Below are 16,913 nucleotides of genomic sequence, written 5' to 3' on the forward strand. Positions count from 1 at the left end.
AAGGCTGGAACCCAGGCCTCGGGTCTGGGTGGAGATCCCACTCCAAGGGGACTGGGAACACCCCGAGCCCTGCCCCTCCCTCCCACCTTCAGGTCATAGAAGATGATGTCACGGAGCATCAGGTACACCTTCACGTAGTAGAGGGTCTCCTCGTCGAACCCCAGTGGCAAGTTGCAGAGCTACAGGGTCTTGAGGTAGAAGTGCTCCGCCAGCTTGTCATGGCCCAGCCGGTGGCAGGCCACGCGCTCATTCAGCCGGTCCCCTGGGGTGCAGGCCAAAGGGGCAGGTGTGAGGACGTGGCTCCCTGGGGCAGGCAGGGCACAGGCCCCTCAGGAGCAGGTATACAGACCCCAGGCAGCACTCGTGGCTTGCCTCCAGGCACCTGTGGTCACCTGGGCAGCTCTGGCCATTCCCTTCTGGGTTCCCAGACTCACTTTCCCGTCTGGAAAGCAGAATTAATAAGGCCTGCCCCTGTCTACTGTGAGGCTTTGGCAAAGTCGGACCTGGATGGCCCAGCTCTGTGTCTACACATAGCCACCTGCCTCTGCTCACTGGTTTTAACCAGGGGAGCCCATGCAGTTCAGGTGCTCCCGGGTACCCCAGCTGCAGGCAACCCACAGATGTGACATCTGACTCCTCCTGGGTGTGTCACGATCAGATCCCCCTACCTTGGGAAGTCAGCTGCACACCTACTGTGTACTGGTCCACAGGACACAAGGCACTGGCACATGTGGCCTGCCTAGGGTTCGCTGTCTCTGGAGGGGGACAGACGACCCTGGCACAGCACCAGGGGATGCCCGGCCTTAAGGGGCAGACTGCTGGAAGGGGAACTGGGATTTTATCAGCCAGAGAGCCGTGTGGTTGATGACGGTGGGAAAGGCACAAGACAAAGGGAATATGCCACTCAGCCTGGCACATACAGGGACCAACGAGATGCCTGGCATGTCTAGAAGGCAGAGGGCACACTGGGCGGCCCTTGTGGTCAGCAGCGGGAACAGGCAGAGGAAGCAGAGCTCAGTCAGGCAGGGAACTCTGCACTGCGTGAGAGACCTCGGGCTGTTCCTCACAGCCGGACGGGGAAGCCAGTTGGGCAGATCTGCCTGCCTGGACAGGAGACCAGGAAAATCCAGCAGCTGTTTCAGCTCCTGGCCTGCAGACCCAGAGGCTGGGCTCTGGCAAAGTGTGGGTCCTGGCAGGGTGGGGGCTCAGGGGACGTACCCAGAGTGATGCTGAGTGCTAGGACCATGTGGGCAACCTCCAAGCCCTCCTGTGGCTTCTCCATTGTGACCAGGAGTGCCACCAGCTTGCTGCACAGCTGTAGCTGCGGCTCCACCCTGCGGTTGTCCGTAGTCACTGCCAGGGGCAGGGCCTGGTCCTACCACACAGGCAGGTGGGGTCAGGTTTCCCACAGCACCCACCTTGCGCAGAGTCCTCGTCAGAGCTCAAACATGTGCTTGGAGCTTCCCACACCCCAGCTACTCCTGCACCTCGACACAGCTCTGTGCTGTGGGATAACACATAGTTCAGACACCCAAGTTGGGGGCTGAAGAGTCACCTGAGGCCCATCCAGCTACTCCCGACAGCCTCAAACCAGCCTCTCCCACCTGAGCACTGGGGGTCTGACTGGGGGGAGCCAACCTCCTCTCTGCTCTAGAAACACCACACTGATCTGTGCCCAGGGCTGAGCCACACTGTGAGCTCAGAGGAAAGGAGAAGTCGTCCCACTTCGGGGTACATGCAGACCTGGGCCTCCCACTGATATGCTGTGTGTCCTTTGACATGTCCCTGTGCCTCTCTGAGCCTCAGTTTCCTCATCTGGAAGATGGGGACAGGACTTCCCACTCATGGTTGCTTGAGGTCATCAGGTACAAGGGTAGAGCAATTGTCACGTCCAGGCTCCGAGCGTTTTTCCCGGGCAGCGGCATGGTCATATGCCTCAGACCACCAGGTGCCCCACTGAGGCCCACCCACATCAGCCCACAGGCCAGCTCACTCGGTAGAAGGACATGCCTTCCTCCTGCTCCCAGGGCCCATTGAAGAAGATGTCTCCAACTGCCTCCAACAGCTCCAGCCCCAGGTTGGGGTCGCCTGTGTGCACGTCCACATTCTGTGCCACCTGAAAGGAGACAGAAGTTCGCTCCAGACCCACACCTAGCAACGTGGCTACGCGCACCTTTGCCAGCCTCTTTTCTCCCACACACTACAGGTACACCTGAGCATTTTTCAGACCCTGTGCATGGAGGCTGCCCCCACCACTGGCATGAGGACAATGAACTGATGCACCTGAGTGCCAGGAGGTGACTGAGCAGCTGCAGCCCAGGAGCCCGACACCTGTGAATCCTACCACCAGGGGTAGCCCTAGCCTACTCCCCCTGCACTCAAACCAGTCTCCGTGGCCCCTAAATTGCTGGGAGCCCAGCCCCTGTCTCCTTTCTGCGTTGTCACATCCCTGCCACATCAGCAGTGTTTCAGTGTTTGTGGGTGGGCCTGGTCCCCTCTTGGCCATGAGCTCTTGATCCCTCTCCTCAGCTCAAGGAGGTATACAGCAGGTGCTCAATAATGAAAGCTTCACCAGGCTCCTGGGCTTCACAATTTGTACCAGATCACACAGTGTTTCGGAAAGCCTCTGAAAACAGCCACTATGATAGATTCATTTTGTAAGGAGGTGTGCCACGTGTCGCTTGGAGCAAGTTCTTCTGTGTGTTAACTGAGTGGTCACATTATTTGAGGATGTGCTGTATACCAGCAAGTGCTGTGCACTGTGAGGGGCCGTGCCTCTGCCCTCAGGGAGAAGATGCTGGCCACCGGAGGAGGATGTGAGGGAACCAGTTGGAGGGAGGGAAAAGGCACACAACAGGTGCTCAGCAGTGGCTTAGGAATGAGTGGATGGATGGATGAATGGATGACGAGATGAAGACACATGGATGGATGGAAGGGTGTGTGGATAGATGAATGCTTGGATGGATGGATGGATGAATGGATGGATGGGTGGGTGGGTGGAATGATGTGTGTATGTATGGGTGGGTAGATAATGTATGGATGGGTGGAGGGTAGATGATGTATGTACATGTGGATGGATAGATGGTGGACAGACGAATGTATGGATAAACAAATGGACAGATAGATGAATGGAGGGATGCATTAATAGGTAGATTGGTGGGTGGGTGGATGGACGAACGGTGAATGGATGGATGGGTGAGAGGATGGATGAATGGAAGGATCAATTGGTAGGTGGATGAATGATGGATGGATGATGGATGGATGAACAGGTGAATGGATGGATGATGGAAGGATGAACGGACGAACAGATGGATGGATGGTGGCTGAATGAATGGATGATAAAGGGACGGATGGATGAACAGGTGAATGGATGGATGGATGGAAGGATGAGCAGGCGAGTGGATGGATGATGGATGATGGATGGATAGAAGAATGAACAGGTAAATAGGTGATGGAAGGATGAACGGATGGGTGGATGGACAGGTGAATGGATGGATAGACGGGTGAATAGATGGATGATAAAAGGATGGATGAATGATGGATGGATGATGGATGGATGGAAGGATGGACAGGTAAATAGATGATGGAAGGGTGAATGGATGGGTGGATGGACAGAGAGTGAACAGCACAGGAGTCCTCCTGCATCCCTTGCCACTCACCTGGATGTACAGGTCCACCAGCTCGCTCTGCCGCAGGAGGTAATAGATCTTCCCTGCTTGCAGCCAGGCATGTGCCTCCTCTCTCCTCTGGAGGTCAATGAAAATCCCCAGACTTCGTTTGGTGTAGTCCAGAGAGGATTTGTAGGCCCTGGAATCACTGGAATCAGACACAGGTGTCAGAACAAGGGCTCTCATCCTCCTGGAACCAGTCTGCCTCCTCCCGTGGGTCTGGTGACAGATGAATCTGGCATGTGGGGACTGGGAACGGCCCTCTTGTGTGTGCAGTGTTCTGCCCTTCCCAGGCTGCTGGGATGGCCAGAGTGAACACACACGGCATGGAAAAGATGAAGGACATCCTTCTGAGGGAATCGAGCATCATGCTGCCCTGTGGCAGGAGGAGTGTGCTAGTCCATCTCCCCTGCCTCCCAGTCATGGCCTGTGTCTCCTCCAGACGCACCAGGAGCCGTTAGTGTTCAGAGGCTATCTAGGCCGATGGTTCTCAAGGTGTGCAGGCATCACAGTCACCCGGAGGCCTGTCCTTATAGCTTGCTGGCCCTGCCCCCAGAGCTTCCAACTCCACAGGCCTGGGGCAGGCCCTAGAACTCCCACTTGCCACAAGCTCCTAGGTGACATGGATGCTGCTCTACTGGTCCAGGGACTACACTTTGAGAAGCATGGCTCTAGCACACTAGCCCATTTTCCTTCTGTGAACTTGAGGCCAAGACTACAGTCAGTCTCCCAGGTCCCTATGGAATCTGGCTCCTTCTCTGCTCTCTCAGTAAGTCCAACACTCAAGGGGCTGGGACTGCAGCAATGTCACTGGGCCCTATGGGTGGGGTGGTCAGGGCCATGGTTACCCCACCAGGTCAGGATGCTTGGGGGAAGCTGACTAGGCCAAATATGGGATGTGAGACCTTGAAACCCTGCCCCAGGGAAGCAGGTGACACAACTGGATCTGTCTTCTGTGGGAGAGAAGCCACAGGTGGCTGCTGTGGTCACATTTAAGGGGACAGACGAAGGCCAGGAGTGAAGATTCGGGGCAGGCACAGGTAAGATGACAAAAGCCACCATAGTAGGAAGAACAGCCCAGAGTGCACCTACTGCCTCTGCTGGGGTTGAGGTGACCTTTGCCCCAACAAGGGAGGCTCAAGCTGGGACTCATGGGCCAGCAGCAGCCCTGGGATGACCCCAGGCCGGCCAGCTCAAAGCATCTGATGCCAAAGCACCAAATGATCAAAAGGAGAGGGGCTGCTGGGCCCTGGGCCAGCTTCCCTGTGCCCTTCTCCCTGCCCGCCCCCACCTCCACCACTGCAAAACCAGCCCTTACCGCTCCGTGCCCAGGGACAGGTACAGCTGACTGATGGTCTCCAGGAGCTGCCCCTCCAGCACCTTGTCGGCCACCTTGCGGGCCAGGGAGAGCTGGAGATCGTGGTAGATGACATACTGGGCCTCGCTGGGCATGACGGCGCTGTAGAAGTAGCACAGCCACTGGACGGCCCGCAGCTGGTCTGGGCAGAAGACAAAATGGAAGACGTTAGTCTCCCAGCATCGAAGCGAGGCTGGCTGGGCTCGGAGGCCCCTGCTTGCCTCCTTCACACCTCTGTGAGCCTGGGCCCCATAGGCGGGGCGCCTGAGCGCAGACAGGCCATGCACCTGTGCCAGGGCAGACGCCAAGCACACTGTGACATGGGCACATCTTGGTGTAGATGCTCATGGTACAGGCCGGCCTTCTTTACAACTCCCAGGGCCGAGGTTGTGGATGGACACAGAGTGAACAGCAGGGGCTTGGCACCTGCACCAGGCCATCTATTTCTGCTTCACAAAGACCCTCTGGCCAGGATCAGGGCTGCCTTCAGCCTGAGCTGATGAGGCCAGGGGCACAAGTGGCCCCTGTCACAGATGGAACCCTGAGAGAGCAAAGCCAAGCATCACGTCTGCCACACATGGCATCATGTTGGGGGAATGGGATTCAAAGCTGGCCCCTGGCGTTCCCACACATGCTTCTCTCATGCAACCAGGCTCCCTAGCCACAGGCTCACTGGCCTCTCCCAAAGCCTGATTTTCTAGTGTCAGAAACATTCCGGAGATTAACATAGGAAACCAGGTACGCCGAATGGACATCTGTCACACACGCCACCCAACAACAGCCGAATACACAGTCCTCTCGAGCACCCATGGGACATTCCCCATGACAGACCATGTGCCAGGCCACAAAACGAGCCTCAGTGAATGGAGAAGGACTGAGACCAAAGCAGAGGTGTTCTTCAGCTGTACTGGCACAAAACTGGAAATCGACAGTGAAGGAAATGTGGGAAATTCAAAAAATATGTGAAAACTACACACTCCTAAACAACCAGTGAGTCAAAGAGACCAGCAGGGAAACCAAAAACTAATTTGAGAAGAATGCAAACAAACGCACAGCCCCGGCCAGTGCGGTGGCTCACGCCTCTCATCCCAGCACTGTGGGAGGCCGAGGCAGGAGCATCGCTTGAGTCCCGGAGTTTGAGATCAGCCTGGGAAACATGGTGAAATCCCGTCTCTATATTTAAAAAAAATACAAAAATTAGCCGGGTGGAGTGGTGCACATCTGTAATTCCAGCTACTCGGGAGGCTGAGACATAAGAATGGCTCTAACCTGAGTAGAAGTTGCAGTGGGCCAAGATTGCACCACTGCACCCCAGCCTGGGCAATAGAGCAAAACTCTGTCTTTAAAAATAAAAATAGCACAACGTATCAAAAATTCCAAGATGCAGCTAAGGCAGTGCTGAAAGGGAAATTTATAACTGTAAATGTCTACATTCAAAGAAAGAAGAAAAATCTCAAATCAAAAACCTAACCTTCCACCTTGAGAAACTAGAAAAAGAACTAAACCCAAAGTGAATAAAAGGAAGAAAATAATAAACGTGAGAGTGGAAATGGAAAGTAAAAATACAGAGAATGGAAAAACAAAAGAGATAACAGAACCGAAGGTGGGTTTTTTGAAAATAACACAATTGACAAATTGTTCACTAGACTGACCGAGGAAAGAAAGACGGGACACAAATGACTAAAATCAGAGACTGAGCACCATGGCTGACGCCTGTCATCCCAGCACTTTGTGAGGCTGAGGTGGAAGGATCGTGAGGCCAGCATTCAAGACCAGCCCGGGGGAACATGATGAGACCCCATCTCTAATAAAAATGAAGAAATAAAAAATTACAAACCCAAGTTTCTAAAATCAGAAATGAAAAGGAAACATTATTGCCGACCTGACAGAAATAAAAGGATTCCACGAAAACACTACGAACAATTGTACACCAACAAACCAGACCATCTAGACACAACAGCCAAATTCTTAGAAGGACACAAACTACCGAAAGTGACTCAAAAATGACCCCAAGGAAGCATGTGGGGTATCAGCCCCGCCCTTGGTCTCCTCGATCGTTCAGCGCAGGGTGGGGAGACAGGGAAGCATGATCCCCGTTCCCTGGCCTGCATTTCCAAGTCTGAATCCCCCAGCACCCCGGGGAGGGCCTCGTAGGAGGAGGTACCACAGGCTATTGTGCCAAGAGCCACTGGAGGCTGCAGTGGGAGCTGGGGCACTGGGTTCCTGGAAGGTCTCCTTCCAGTAAGAGAATGTCCCTGGGGAAGAAGCCTGGGTCTGAACCCCCCAACCCTCCTTGGGCAGATGTGTGGGACCGGGGCCCCTTCACACGGTCCTTTCCAAAATCTTATCCCTCCTAGGGCCAGGAGTGGGTGCCAGGCCTGTGCTGGAAATGGGCAGGTTTGGTCACAGCCCCTGGGGCTCTGGTCCAGGTCACAGGAGGCACCTCTGAGTGGTCTCACTATGCCATGACAAAGCGCTGCAAGACAGAGGGGACCCACAACAGTATCCCTTGTCTCAGCCATTTCCCTGGACTCAACTTCCTCATCTATTCTCTGTGGCCTAGATTTCGGACAGCCCTGCACACCTACTGTCCGTTCACTGCTCCGTCTGCAGTGACTGTTCGATAGCACTCCATGGCTCCCCAGTGCTCTTGGGGAAAAGGCCAAGCCACAGCCTGAGGCCCCAGGCCCTGCTTAGCGCTCCAGAAGAGCTTCTCACCATCCAGCACCCAACCCACCCCCTCCCAACTCTGCACCTCCCTGCATAAGCCCTGTTCACTCATCCCCGCTCCCACCCCACTCATCCCCGCTCACACTCCCACTCATCCCCGCTCCCACTCCCACTCAACCCCGCTACCACTCCCGCTCACTCACCCCCACTCACACCCCACTCATCCCCGCTACCCCTCCCACTCACTCACCCCCACTCACACCCCCGCTCACTCACCCCATCACACCCCACTCATCCCCCCTCACTCTCCCGCTCACTCACCCCATCACACCCCACTCATCCCCGCTACCACTCCCGCTCACTCACCCCTATTCACTCATCCCCGCTCACACCCCACTCATCCCCGCTCACACCCCACTCAACCCCGCTACCACTCCCGCTCACTCACCCCATCACACCCCACTCATCCCCGCTCCCACTCCCGCTCACTCACCCCCACTCACACCCCACTCACACTCCCGCTCACTCACCCCATCACACCCCACTCATCCCCGCTCACTCTCCCGCTCACTCACCCCATCACACCCCACTCATCCCCGCTACCACTCCCGCTCACTCACCCCTATTCACTCATCCCCGCTCACACCCCACTCATCCCTGCTCACACCCCACTCAACCCCGCTACCACTCCCGCTCACTCACCCCATCACACCCCACTCATCCCCGCTACCACTCCCGCTCACTCACCCCCGCTCACACCCCACTCATCCCCGCTACCACTCCCGCTCACTCACCCCCAGTCACACCCCACTCACCCCGCTCACACTCCCGCTCACTCACCCCCACTCACACCCCACTCACCCCGCTCACTCTCCCGCTCACTCACCCCATCACACCCCACTCATTCCCGCTCACTCACCCCCACTCTCTCACCCCTAGGCCTTCACACAGGCTACACCACCAGCCTCTCCTCCACCAACTATTACTTGACTAAATGCTCTCAACCCTCTGGTTCTAGACTAAAGAGGCTTCCCTAACCCAGGGCCAAGTGCTGCCCCGCCATCACGCCATTCACCCTTTTGTGGCTTCTGTGGCCTGAAGCTCACATTCCCACGCTCAGTCTCTGCCACCCGAGGACCCCACAAGCCCCATTTGTGGGTGGGGCCTGGCACACTGCACAACGAGCTGCTTTTGCATGAACTGCTCTGCGGCTTTGGGCAATCACCCGCCCCCGTGTCCTCTGTGAAGTGGGATGACAGGTGCGCAGGCTGCCAACATACCAAGCAGATAACACGGGCACAAGAACTGGTGTTCAGGGCCTGGCTCATGGTGGGGCCCGAAGTCCCAGCGCAGCCGAGCCTGCCTTGATCCCAGGGTTATGTCTAGGAATTCCCAGCATGCAGGACTTTCAGTGCCCAAGGCAGGATGGTCCCTGGGCAAACCAGGAAGAGCTGGCTGCCTCAGTAGGCCACAGAGGGCCTGGCCCTGCATGGGAACCGCCTGTCTCCAGGGCGCTTGCCAACATCTGCTGCTGGACATGGCTCAGCACTTTCGATGGTAGAAAAACCACCACTTGTTTCTGAATCATAAACCCCAGGTGAGCCCTGACCCGAGTGGCCCCAGAAGGCTCACAGGAGGAACTAGGGCACTCACTCTCCACATGGCCTATTTCTACGGTGACCAGAAGGGCCCACTCATAGTAGCCCTTGCCCTGCTGGGCTGGGCCCTGGCGGGTGCAGAGGTGGCCCAGCTGCAGGAGTACGTGGGTGAAGTCTCGGCCACACTCCCTGCAGGGCAGCCTCGAGAACAGCCGCATGGTCCCCAGGAGGTAGTGCTGGGCCAGCCTGCTGGCACTTGCATGCAGGCACAGGGTCCCGAAATTGGCCAGCACCACTGCCTGGTTCCTCCAATGGCCCAGGTCCCAAGCCGCTCATAAGGCGCAGTAGTAGCCCTCAGCTGCCTGCCTCGTCCGGCCTGTCCTCTTCACAGCCACGGCCAGCATGTTGGCCATTACACCCTCTGGTCCTCTCTGGCCACCACTGCATCCTGGACAGACTGCAGGATGTTCAGGGTCACCAGGCTCTGTCCATGAAGCACGTGAAGCCAGGCCAGGGCCACCAGGCAGTCCACGATGGCACGGACTCTGGTCATGAAGAGGCCAGCTTTCTTGGCCGCCCCTCGGGCATGTGCCAGGCACTCAGTCAGCTCCTCCTCGTCGCTAAAGCTGCAGAACATGCCGCTCAGCCATGGCAGTGCCACGTCGTACAGGCCACAGAAGCTGGCCTTGTACCCGGGGGCGTTCAGGAACAGCAGCAGTGAGCTCAGGGCCTCTGGGTCCTCCCAGTCGTCCTCAGCTTCCAAGAAGAAGGAGGGGTCCTCGGGGTCCTGCAAGCTCACGTTGCTGGATGCCGCACAGAGACCCCAGGACGCTGGCTCCAGGGGGCAGCCTGGGCAGGTCTTGCATTGTTCCAGAACATTCTTCACCTTCGACAGGGTCTCCTGTGGATCCAGGCCCAGACAAGATGGAGGTATTTCTGCAAGTCACAAAAACACCTAGACATATTAGAGTCCGGCAGTGAGTCCTTGGTCCACTGGGGGCAGGGTCCCCCCATCCCTGCCCTCTGTGTCCCCGGCGCAGCTTGCCATGAGCCCTTAAGAATTATGTGCAACGCAAACTCGGGGCCTGGAGCACGTACGAACTCCGGCACTACGGGGACAGAGAGAACACGCAGGCCCGTGGCCCGACTCTCCTACAAAATCACCCTCCTGTCCTGTTTTGTCGCCCACCTGACAGCAAGGTTTTAGGAGACTGTGTCAGAACAGTGACCCCTCAGAGATGCCTTTCCCTTTAGAAAGAATCAAAGCCTTCTAACTGGACCCATGAATATGCAGCACCACAACTACAAATGTAACTTCTGTCAGCATATTGGGCCCCCCGGTGGGGTACAGGAATCCATGAAATCCTCAACAGCCAATCAGAGCTATGGATCAGCTCAAAAGCTGCTATGCAAAATTGGTAAAGCCACCGACGGCACAGGACAGGGGTGTTGTACCCATGTGCCCAGCTCCGTGCAGGGAAACGGACCATCCCTGCAGGAAGGATGGGAAAGCTTCCAGGCCCCTGTGGCCACCTTCACCGTGGATGGTCTGAAAACCTGAAGCCCACGGTTCCTAAAGGGTTAACAAAGGCCAGACTGCTCCAGCAGCCCACTGGTGTCTGCTGGCTTTGGTGGATTCCTAGCCAAAGCCCCCTCCCAGAGGTGAGCAAACAAGCGCATTTCCTGTTGGAAAACCTGGGATGAAAGGAGGCATTACTGGGAAGGGAAAAACCTAGATTTAAACCGACCCTCTGTTTCAAGCTCACATGCAAAAAATATGTTCAATACAAACTGCCTCCTTATTCATCTGTAAAGCCTTAGAATTAAAAAAATAAATAAATATGATTTAGAGGCAAATGTCTGACTTGACTACACTAGATTAGCTAAGAAATCGCCCCCACCCAGCAGAGGCACACAGCCCCTCCCAGCCACTACCCTGGCCTCCGGGGCAGCTGGAGAGCCACGTGCCTTTGCTCCAGTGACTTTGGCAGAGGGTGGAACCACCCCCTCCCTGAGGCAAACCTACAACAGCCTTCCCTTCCCCCCTGGCTCCCCTCAGGAAGGAGAAGACCCTTCAGGGACCTCAGTTGAGGCCCCTGCAACCTAAGGCTCTGAATTCTGCTACCCGCTGAGGGCAGTGTGGCCTCCCATCTCTGAGGCAGAGCACAGGGTGAACTGCAGCTTCTCCAGGTCATGAAAAAGGAACCCACAGCTACATGTGGGTCCCAGCAGTGGAAAGGATGCCCCATCTCGGTTGGGGACCAGGCGGGGGTCAGCATGTTCATTGGAAGAAATGTGGGACCTCACGGCCTCCAGTGTCAGAGTAGACGGGAGGTTCAGGCCCACCTCAGGCGATGTCCCTCAAGTCCCCGGCCCACACCACAGAGGGGTGACAGCCGCATCCAATGCCCACCGTACTCACCTCTGTCCCCTCCCCTGCCATTACTCCAAAGCCCAGCTCATAACCAGAGAAGCCTGAGCCACGGGCAAAACCTACCTTGTTCCTGCGGCTGCTCGGTCTCAGCTTCCTCTACTGAGTCTGGCAAGGGAGAACAGAGAAGCAATGAACACCCCCAGCCAGCACCTCTGGTCCCATGTCAGGTTGAGCTGGTGTCGGTGTTGCAGGATGAGAGCATTGCAGGGTGCAAGGGTTGAAAGTCATATCGTCCTCTTCCCTCCTGGATCATGGGAACAACATCACTGTGTGGTGTACACTTTCTGCGATATTGGGAGTAACATCGTCTTCTGTGCCTTGGAATATTAAGGACAATATCACGGGGGGACGTGTACATCTTCTGCAATATTGGGAATAATATTATCCTCTCTCTCCCTGCATACTAAGAAAGATATCACAGAGTACGTGTTCACCTCCTGCGATATGGGGATTAATACCATCTTCTCCCCTTCCAGATATCAGGAAGAGTATCACACGGGGGTGTACGGTGTCTGAGATACTAGGAGTAATATCAACCTCTCAGCCTTGGAATATTAAGAAGAATATCACAGGGTGGATGTACACCCCCTGCCATATTGGGAGTAACATCAGCCTCTCCTCTCCATGGATATTAGGAACAATATCCCAGGCTGGGTGTACGCCTCCTGCTCTATGGGGAATCATATCTTCCTCTCCCAGGATATTAATAACAATATCACAGGGTGGGTGAACACAGCCTGCGATACTGGAATTATTATCATCCTCTCCCCCTCCAGATACTAGGAACCATATCACAGAAGAGCTGTACCCTCCCTGGGATATTGAGAGTAATATCATACGCTTCTTCCATGAATATCAGGAGCAATATCACCGGGTGGCTGTTCATTCATTGCTATGTTGGGAGTCATGTCATATTCTACCCCTCTCAATATTAGGATCAGTGTCACAGGGTGAGTGTATACCTACTGTGGTATTAAAACTAAAATCATGCTCTCTGTCCCTAGATATTAGGAACAACATCACAGGTAGGTGTGAACCCCCTGCAGTATTAGAAGCAATAATATGATTAATTAGCAAACATCAATCATCGATTTTAATAATTATCAGGCTAGTCTCGAACTCTTGACCTCAGGTGATCTGCCCGCCTCAGCCTCCCAAAGTGCTGGAATTACAGGCGTGAGCCACGGCGCCCAGCCAACACTACTTGACATCCCTTTTTGGACCTCAAATTTAGCATGCGGAAAACACACTTTTGATTCCCCCTACTATAACCCACTCCTCCCATAGTCTTCCCGATCCCAATAACAGCATCTCTAGTCTTCCAGTTACTCAGGCCAAAATCCTTGACATCATCCTTAATACTTCTTTTTCTCTCTCTTGTCATCCAACCCATTTAAACTCTCCTTTCAAAATATGTGCCAGACCTAACCACTTCTCACCTTCCTCATCATTTCCAACCAGGTCCAGCCCTCATCATAGCGCTCTGGGTTACGGCAAAAGCCTCCCAATCGCCAGGCACAGTGGCTCACGCCTGTAATCCCAGCACTTTGGTAGGCCAAGGCAGGTGAATCATCAGAGGTCAGGAGTTCAAGACCAGCCTGGCCAACATGGTGAAACCCCTCTACTAAAAATATAAAAAATTAGCCGAGCATGGTGGTGGGCGCCTGTAATCCCAGCTATCCGGGAGACTGAAGCAGGAGAATCACTTGAACTCAGAAGGCAGAGGTTAGAGTGAGCCGAGATTGTGCCATTGCACTCCAGCCTGGGTGACAAGAGCGAAACTCCATCTTAGAAGGTTTAAAAAAAAAAAAAAAAAAAAAAAAAAAGCTTCCCAACCCACGTCTCTCCTTCCACCTTTCACCCTGCCCTGCATTCTACCTTCCTCTCTCAAACATTTCAGAAAAAAAAAAAAATTATATCCACAGAGAGGGAAAGTACAAATGGGGTGAAATGTTTGGGGAATCTGAGGGAAGAGTATATGGGAATTGTCTGTACTATTTTTGCAACTTTTCCATAAGTCTGAATTATTTCGAATTCAAGAGTTAAACAAAGAAAAAAAAAAAAACATTATCTCCCTTTGTGAATCCATCCTGTCTTTCCCCTGGCAACTTAAGGACACTCTCAACTAACACATCTATTTTTTCATGAACACTAAAAGAACCCTTGCCGAGTTTTGACTTTCTGTGCTTGGCAGTAGAAGTGTGTGTGTGTATGTGTGTGGTGTGTATGTATATATAGAGAGGGAGAAATATATATATGAGTGTATATATATAAATATATACTATATTTACAATGGTAATGTATATATATATATAAATATATGTGTATGTGTAGATATATATAATACGTACCCCATAGCCTGTCCTTAACCAGTTCTAAACTTAGTCCGAAAAACACACATCTAAGCACAGAATTTCAAAATAATACGATGAATATTTTGATAGAGGGATGTGTTGCTATGGAACACGCTGCTAAGACACAAAACCTCCTAGATGGGACAATGAATGAACGAAGTTTGCACCTATAGGCACCCCCTCTGATATCCCCTCAAACGTTTATAGTTATATGCATTTGCTTCCGCCAGGACCCCTATTTCATAAGGGTTAGTTCTAGAGTCTAGCAAGTTCCTACTACAGCTGGCACACATATGCCATTCAAAAAACAGTGGTGGAGTGAATGACGAGTTAAGAACCGTTTGTCAGCCAGTGCTCAGTAATACAACATGCACTGGTATGCAAATGATATTTTTGTTGAAAGCAACAGCAGGATCACAAATTATCTTTCCAGAGAAAGCAAACCTCAAAAGCTTCTTTACCCTACTAAAGCACATTATAAGAAGCTCCCCTTATATAAAAGAAAACCTCCTCATTCGTTATCAATGGCATGTAAACCTAATAAGCCTCCGTCTCTGATGACATCTCTTCCATCCCCAGGGCTAGATAAAGGAGGTTCTGGAAACCCTGGGAGTTGTGAAGGTGGCTCCCAGCTCTGACAGTCTTGAACCCTGCATGCGTGGAGGTCACACAGCAGAAGAACAACAGAGGGAAGCATCATCAGACTTCGAATATGTTTGAACCAGAGATAGCAAATAGGCTGCAGCCAACTGAAAACACCAGAGATTCATGGTGGCCACCTGAGGGGTTGTGCTCTTAAAAAACAAAAATAAAAAATAAAAATTAAAAAATTAAGAAAGGAAGGGGTCAAGAATCCATCAGGTCTGACTGAGACGTGTATCAGTGACTAACACCCCGTATGGCAAAAGTACTCCGGTGCGCTTTGGGTACTCACAGCTTCAGCAGTATTCAAAGGCGTGTGCTCCCCTAAGACTAAGCCACGGGAATACCCCCAGCAACACTGCCAGGAGAAACATCTCCCATGGATTTGGCTAGAAATACAGTTGTCTTTAACAAATTCACACTGAATAAATCCTGACTTATTAGAGCCTGTGAGAATGGCATTCTCAATGATAACAGGTATCACTACAATCTCCAAACATCTGCGATCCTGCAGGGAGGAGCTGTGACAGTGCAGGCCACAGGCCACATGTCCAGAATGTTTCCCAGATTGCCTGTTACAGAATAAAAGAAATGAATCCCCCCCCAAGAATGTCTTCACTCACATTTAGCCAGTTGTTCCTTTGTGTGCATCTCTGTGCTAAAATGGCCATTCTTCCCCACAGCCTGAAGTCATATGCTAAAATAAGAGACTCACATGAAGTCAGAACCATGCAGATGCAAGGAAACCACCACAAAGGAAATGGGCTGGAGAGTGTGGCCAGGAGGATGGTACTTCCCAGGAAGCAATTACTTCATCTCTGCCCATGAAGCAGGCAGCTGTTATTGTCCCCCAGGCCCACGCCAGCCACTCAAAGTAGGTTCTAACCAAACTACCTCCAACAATCAATATAAATACACCACACAATTGGCTTCTGAAAGGACACCTTGCAACCAACAAGAAACTGTTAGCACAACTTTGACAAACTGTACAACTAAAAACCTTGGAAAGGGATAAACACTGCCACATTTTGACTCAAATACTGCTACGTGGTAGCACCGCAATAATTCACTGAAACAAAAGAATGAATGAGGAATACGTTTATATAGGAATCAGAGGAAGCATGACTAATCATTTAAAGAAATAGGTCAAGAAACTGCTAGGTTCAAATGCTACCGTGAGACACTGTCAGGGCCTTAGGCAAATTCACTTCTCTTGGTCCTGTTTCTAGGTTCATCAAAAACCAGCTTTGGATTAGGGAATCTATTGCTTCCCCAAGTCTTCCTTCTGTGATTCCAGCCCAGATTTTAGGACTGCTCTCCCACTTGGTATATGAAAGCACTTTCGATGTAGAATAGCACTAGTACATTTCTGTGTTGAATGCGGTTTGGGACCTACTCTATGAGGCAGAATATCATCATGTAACTTTAAACGTGACGACAAGGCGCACTCTAGATAAGGATAACACATAAGATGTGGCCATACACCTGTGCATGCCTGACAGGGAGATGGGGAAGTCTCATTTAATGAAGCCAGGGTGCCTGTTGCACCTGAACATCCTCAGTCCACGTCAAGTTCACAACGTCCTTCTGACATCAAACCACAGGTATCACATACTTTTCCATACTTTCCACCCAAGATTAAAATATGCAGAGCACCGTGATAAAGACACCTCCATTCCCAGCATGTTGGCTTTCATTCCATAGAATTACATACTTTCGGTGCAAAATGGTGACCAGGTTCCAGCGGCAAGCAAGACTGGACTCAGTGGGGACAGCAGGCCCTGCAGGAGCCACCACTCCTGTCGCCACAGTCTGATGCAGCTGCAGAGAAGCTGTGGCTGAGGCCATTCACTTTGTGAGAGAACTGCACAGGAGGGAAAAGGTAGGGAAGAGGGCAATGTCATGCTTCTGAGCCCAAGCCAAGGAATCGCATCCCCTGTGACTTGCACTTATATGCCCAGATGACCTGAAGTAACTGAAGAATCATAAAAGAAGTGCAAATGCCCTGTCCCAACTTAACTGATGACATTCTACCACAAAAGAAGTGAAAATGACCGGTCCTTGCCTTAAGCGATTATATTATCTTGTGAAATTCCTTTTCCTGGCTCAAAAAGCTCCCACACTGAGCACCTTGTGACCCCCACTCCTGCCCACCAGAGAACAACCCCCCTTTGACTGTAATTTTCCTTT

General features: G+C 52.7%; 1 protein-coding gene across 12 annotated transcripts in view; it reads right to left on the minus strand.

Moving 5' to 3' along the window:
- The window catches only part of LOC140711092 (SH3 domain and tetratricopeptide repeat-containing protein 1-like), a 47,403-nt gene that overhangs the window by 2,983 nt on the left and 27,507 nt on the right, over nt 1-16,913 (minus strand). For 4 of the 12 annotated variants that reach the window (XM_073014010.1, XM_073014008.1, XM_073014006.1 and 1 more), the window contains 5 exons: nt 11,791-12,044; nt 9,349-10,229; nt 4,987-5,167; nt 3,660-3,816; nt 1,994-2,116 (listed from right to left, as the gene is read on the minus strand). In XM_073014010.1, coding sequence (XP_072870111.1) covers nt 1,994-2,116; nt 3,660-3,816; nt 4,987-5,167; nt 9,349-9,511 — 624 coding nt within the window. In that variant the 5' untranslated portion in view covers nt 9,512-10,229; nt 11,791-12,044. Of the gene's footprint in view, nt 1-1,993; nt 2,117-3,659; nt 3,817-4,986; nt 5,168-8,770; nt 10,230-11,790; nt 14,015-15,346; nt 15,802-16,913 lie in introns of those variants that run through there. The other 8 variants (XM_073014016.1, XM_073014015.1, XM_073014012.1 and 5 more) reach the window with 6 other exon arrangements.

This window comes from Chlorocebus sabaeus, unplaced genomic scaffold (assembly GCF_047675955.1).
Source record: "Chlorocebus sabaeus isolate Y175 unplaced genomic scaffold, mChlSab1.0.hap1 unalloc_scaffold_152, whole genome shotgun sequence".
NCBI classification, from domain to species: Eukaryota; Metazoa; Chordata; class Mammalia; order Primates; family Cercopithecidae; genus Chlorocebus; species Chlorocebus sabaeus.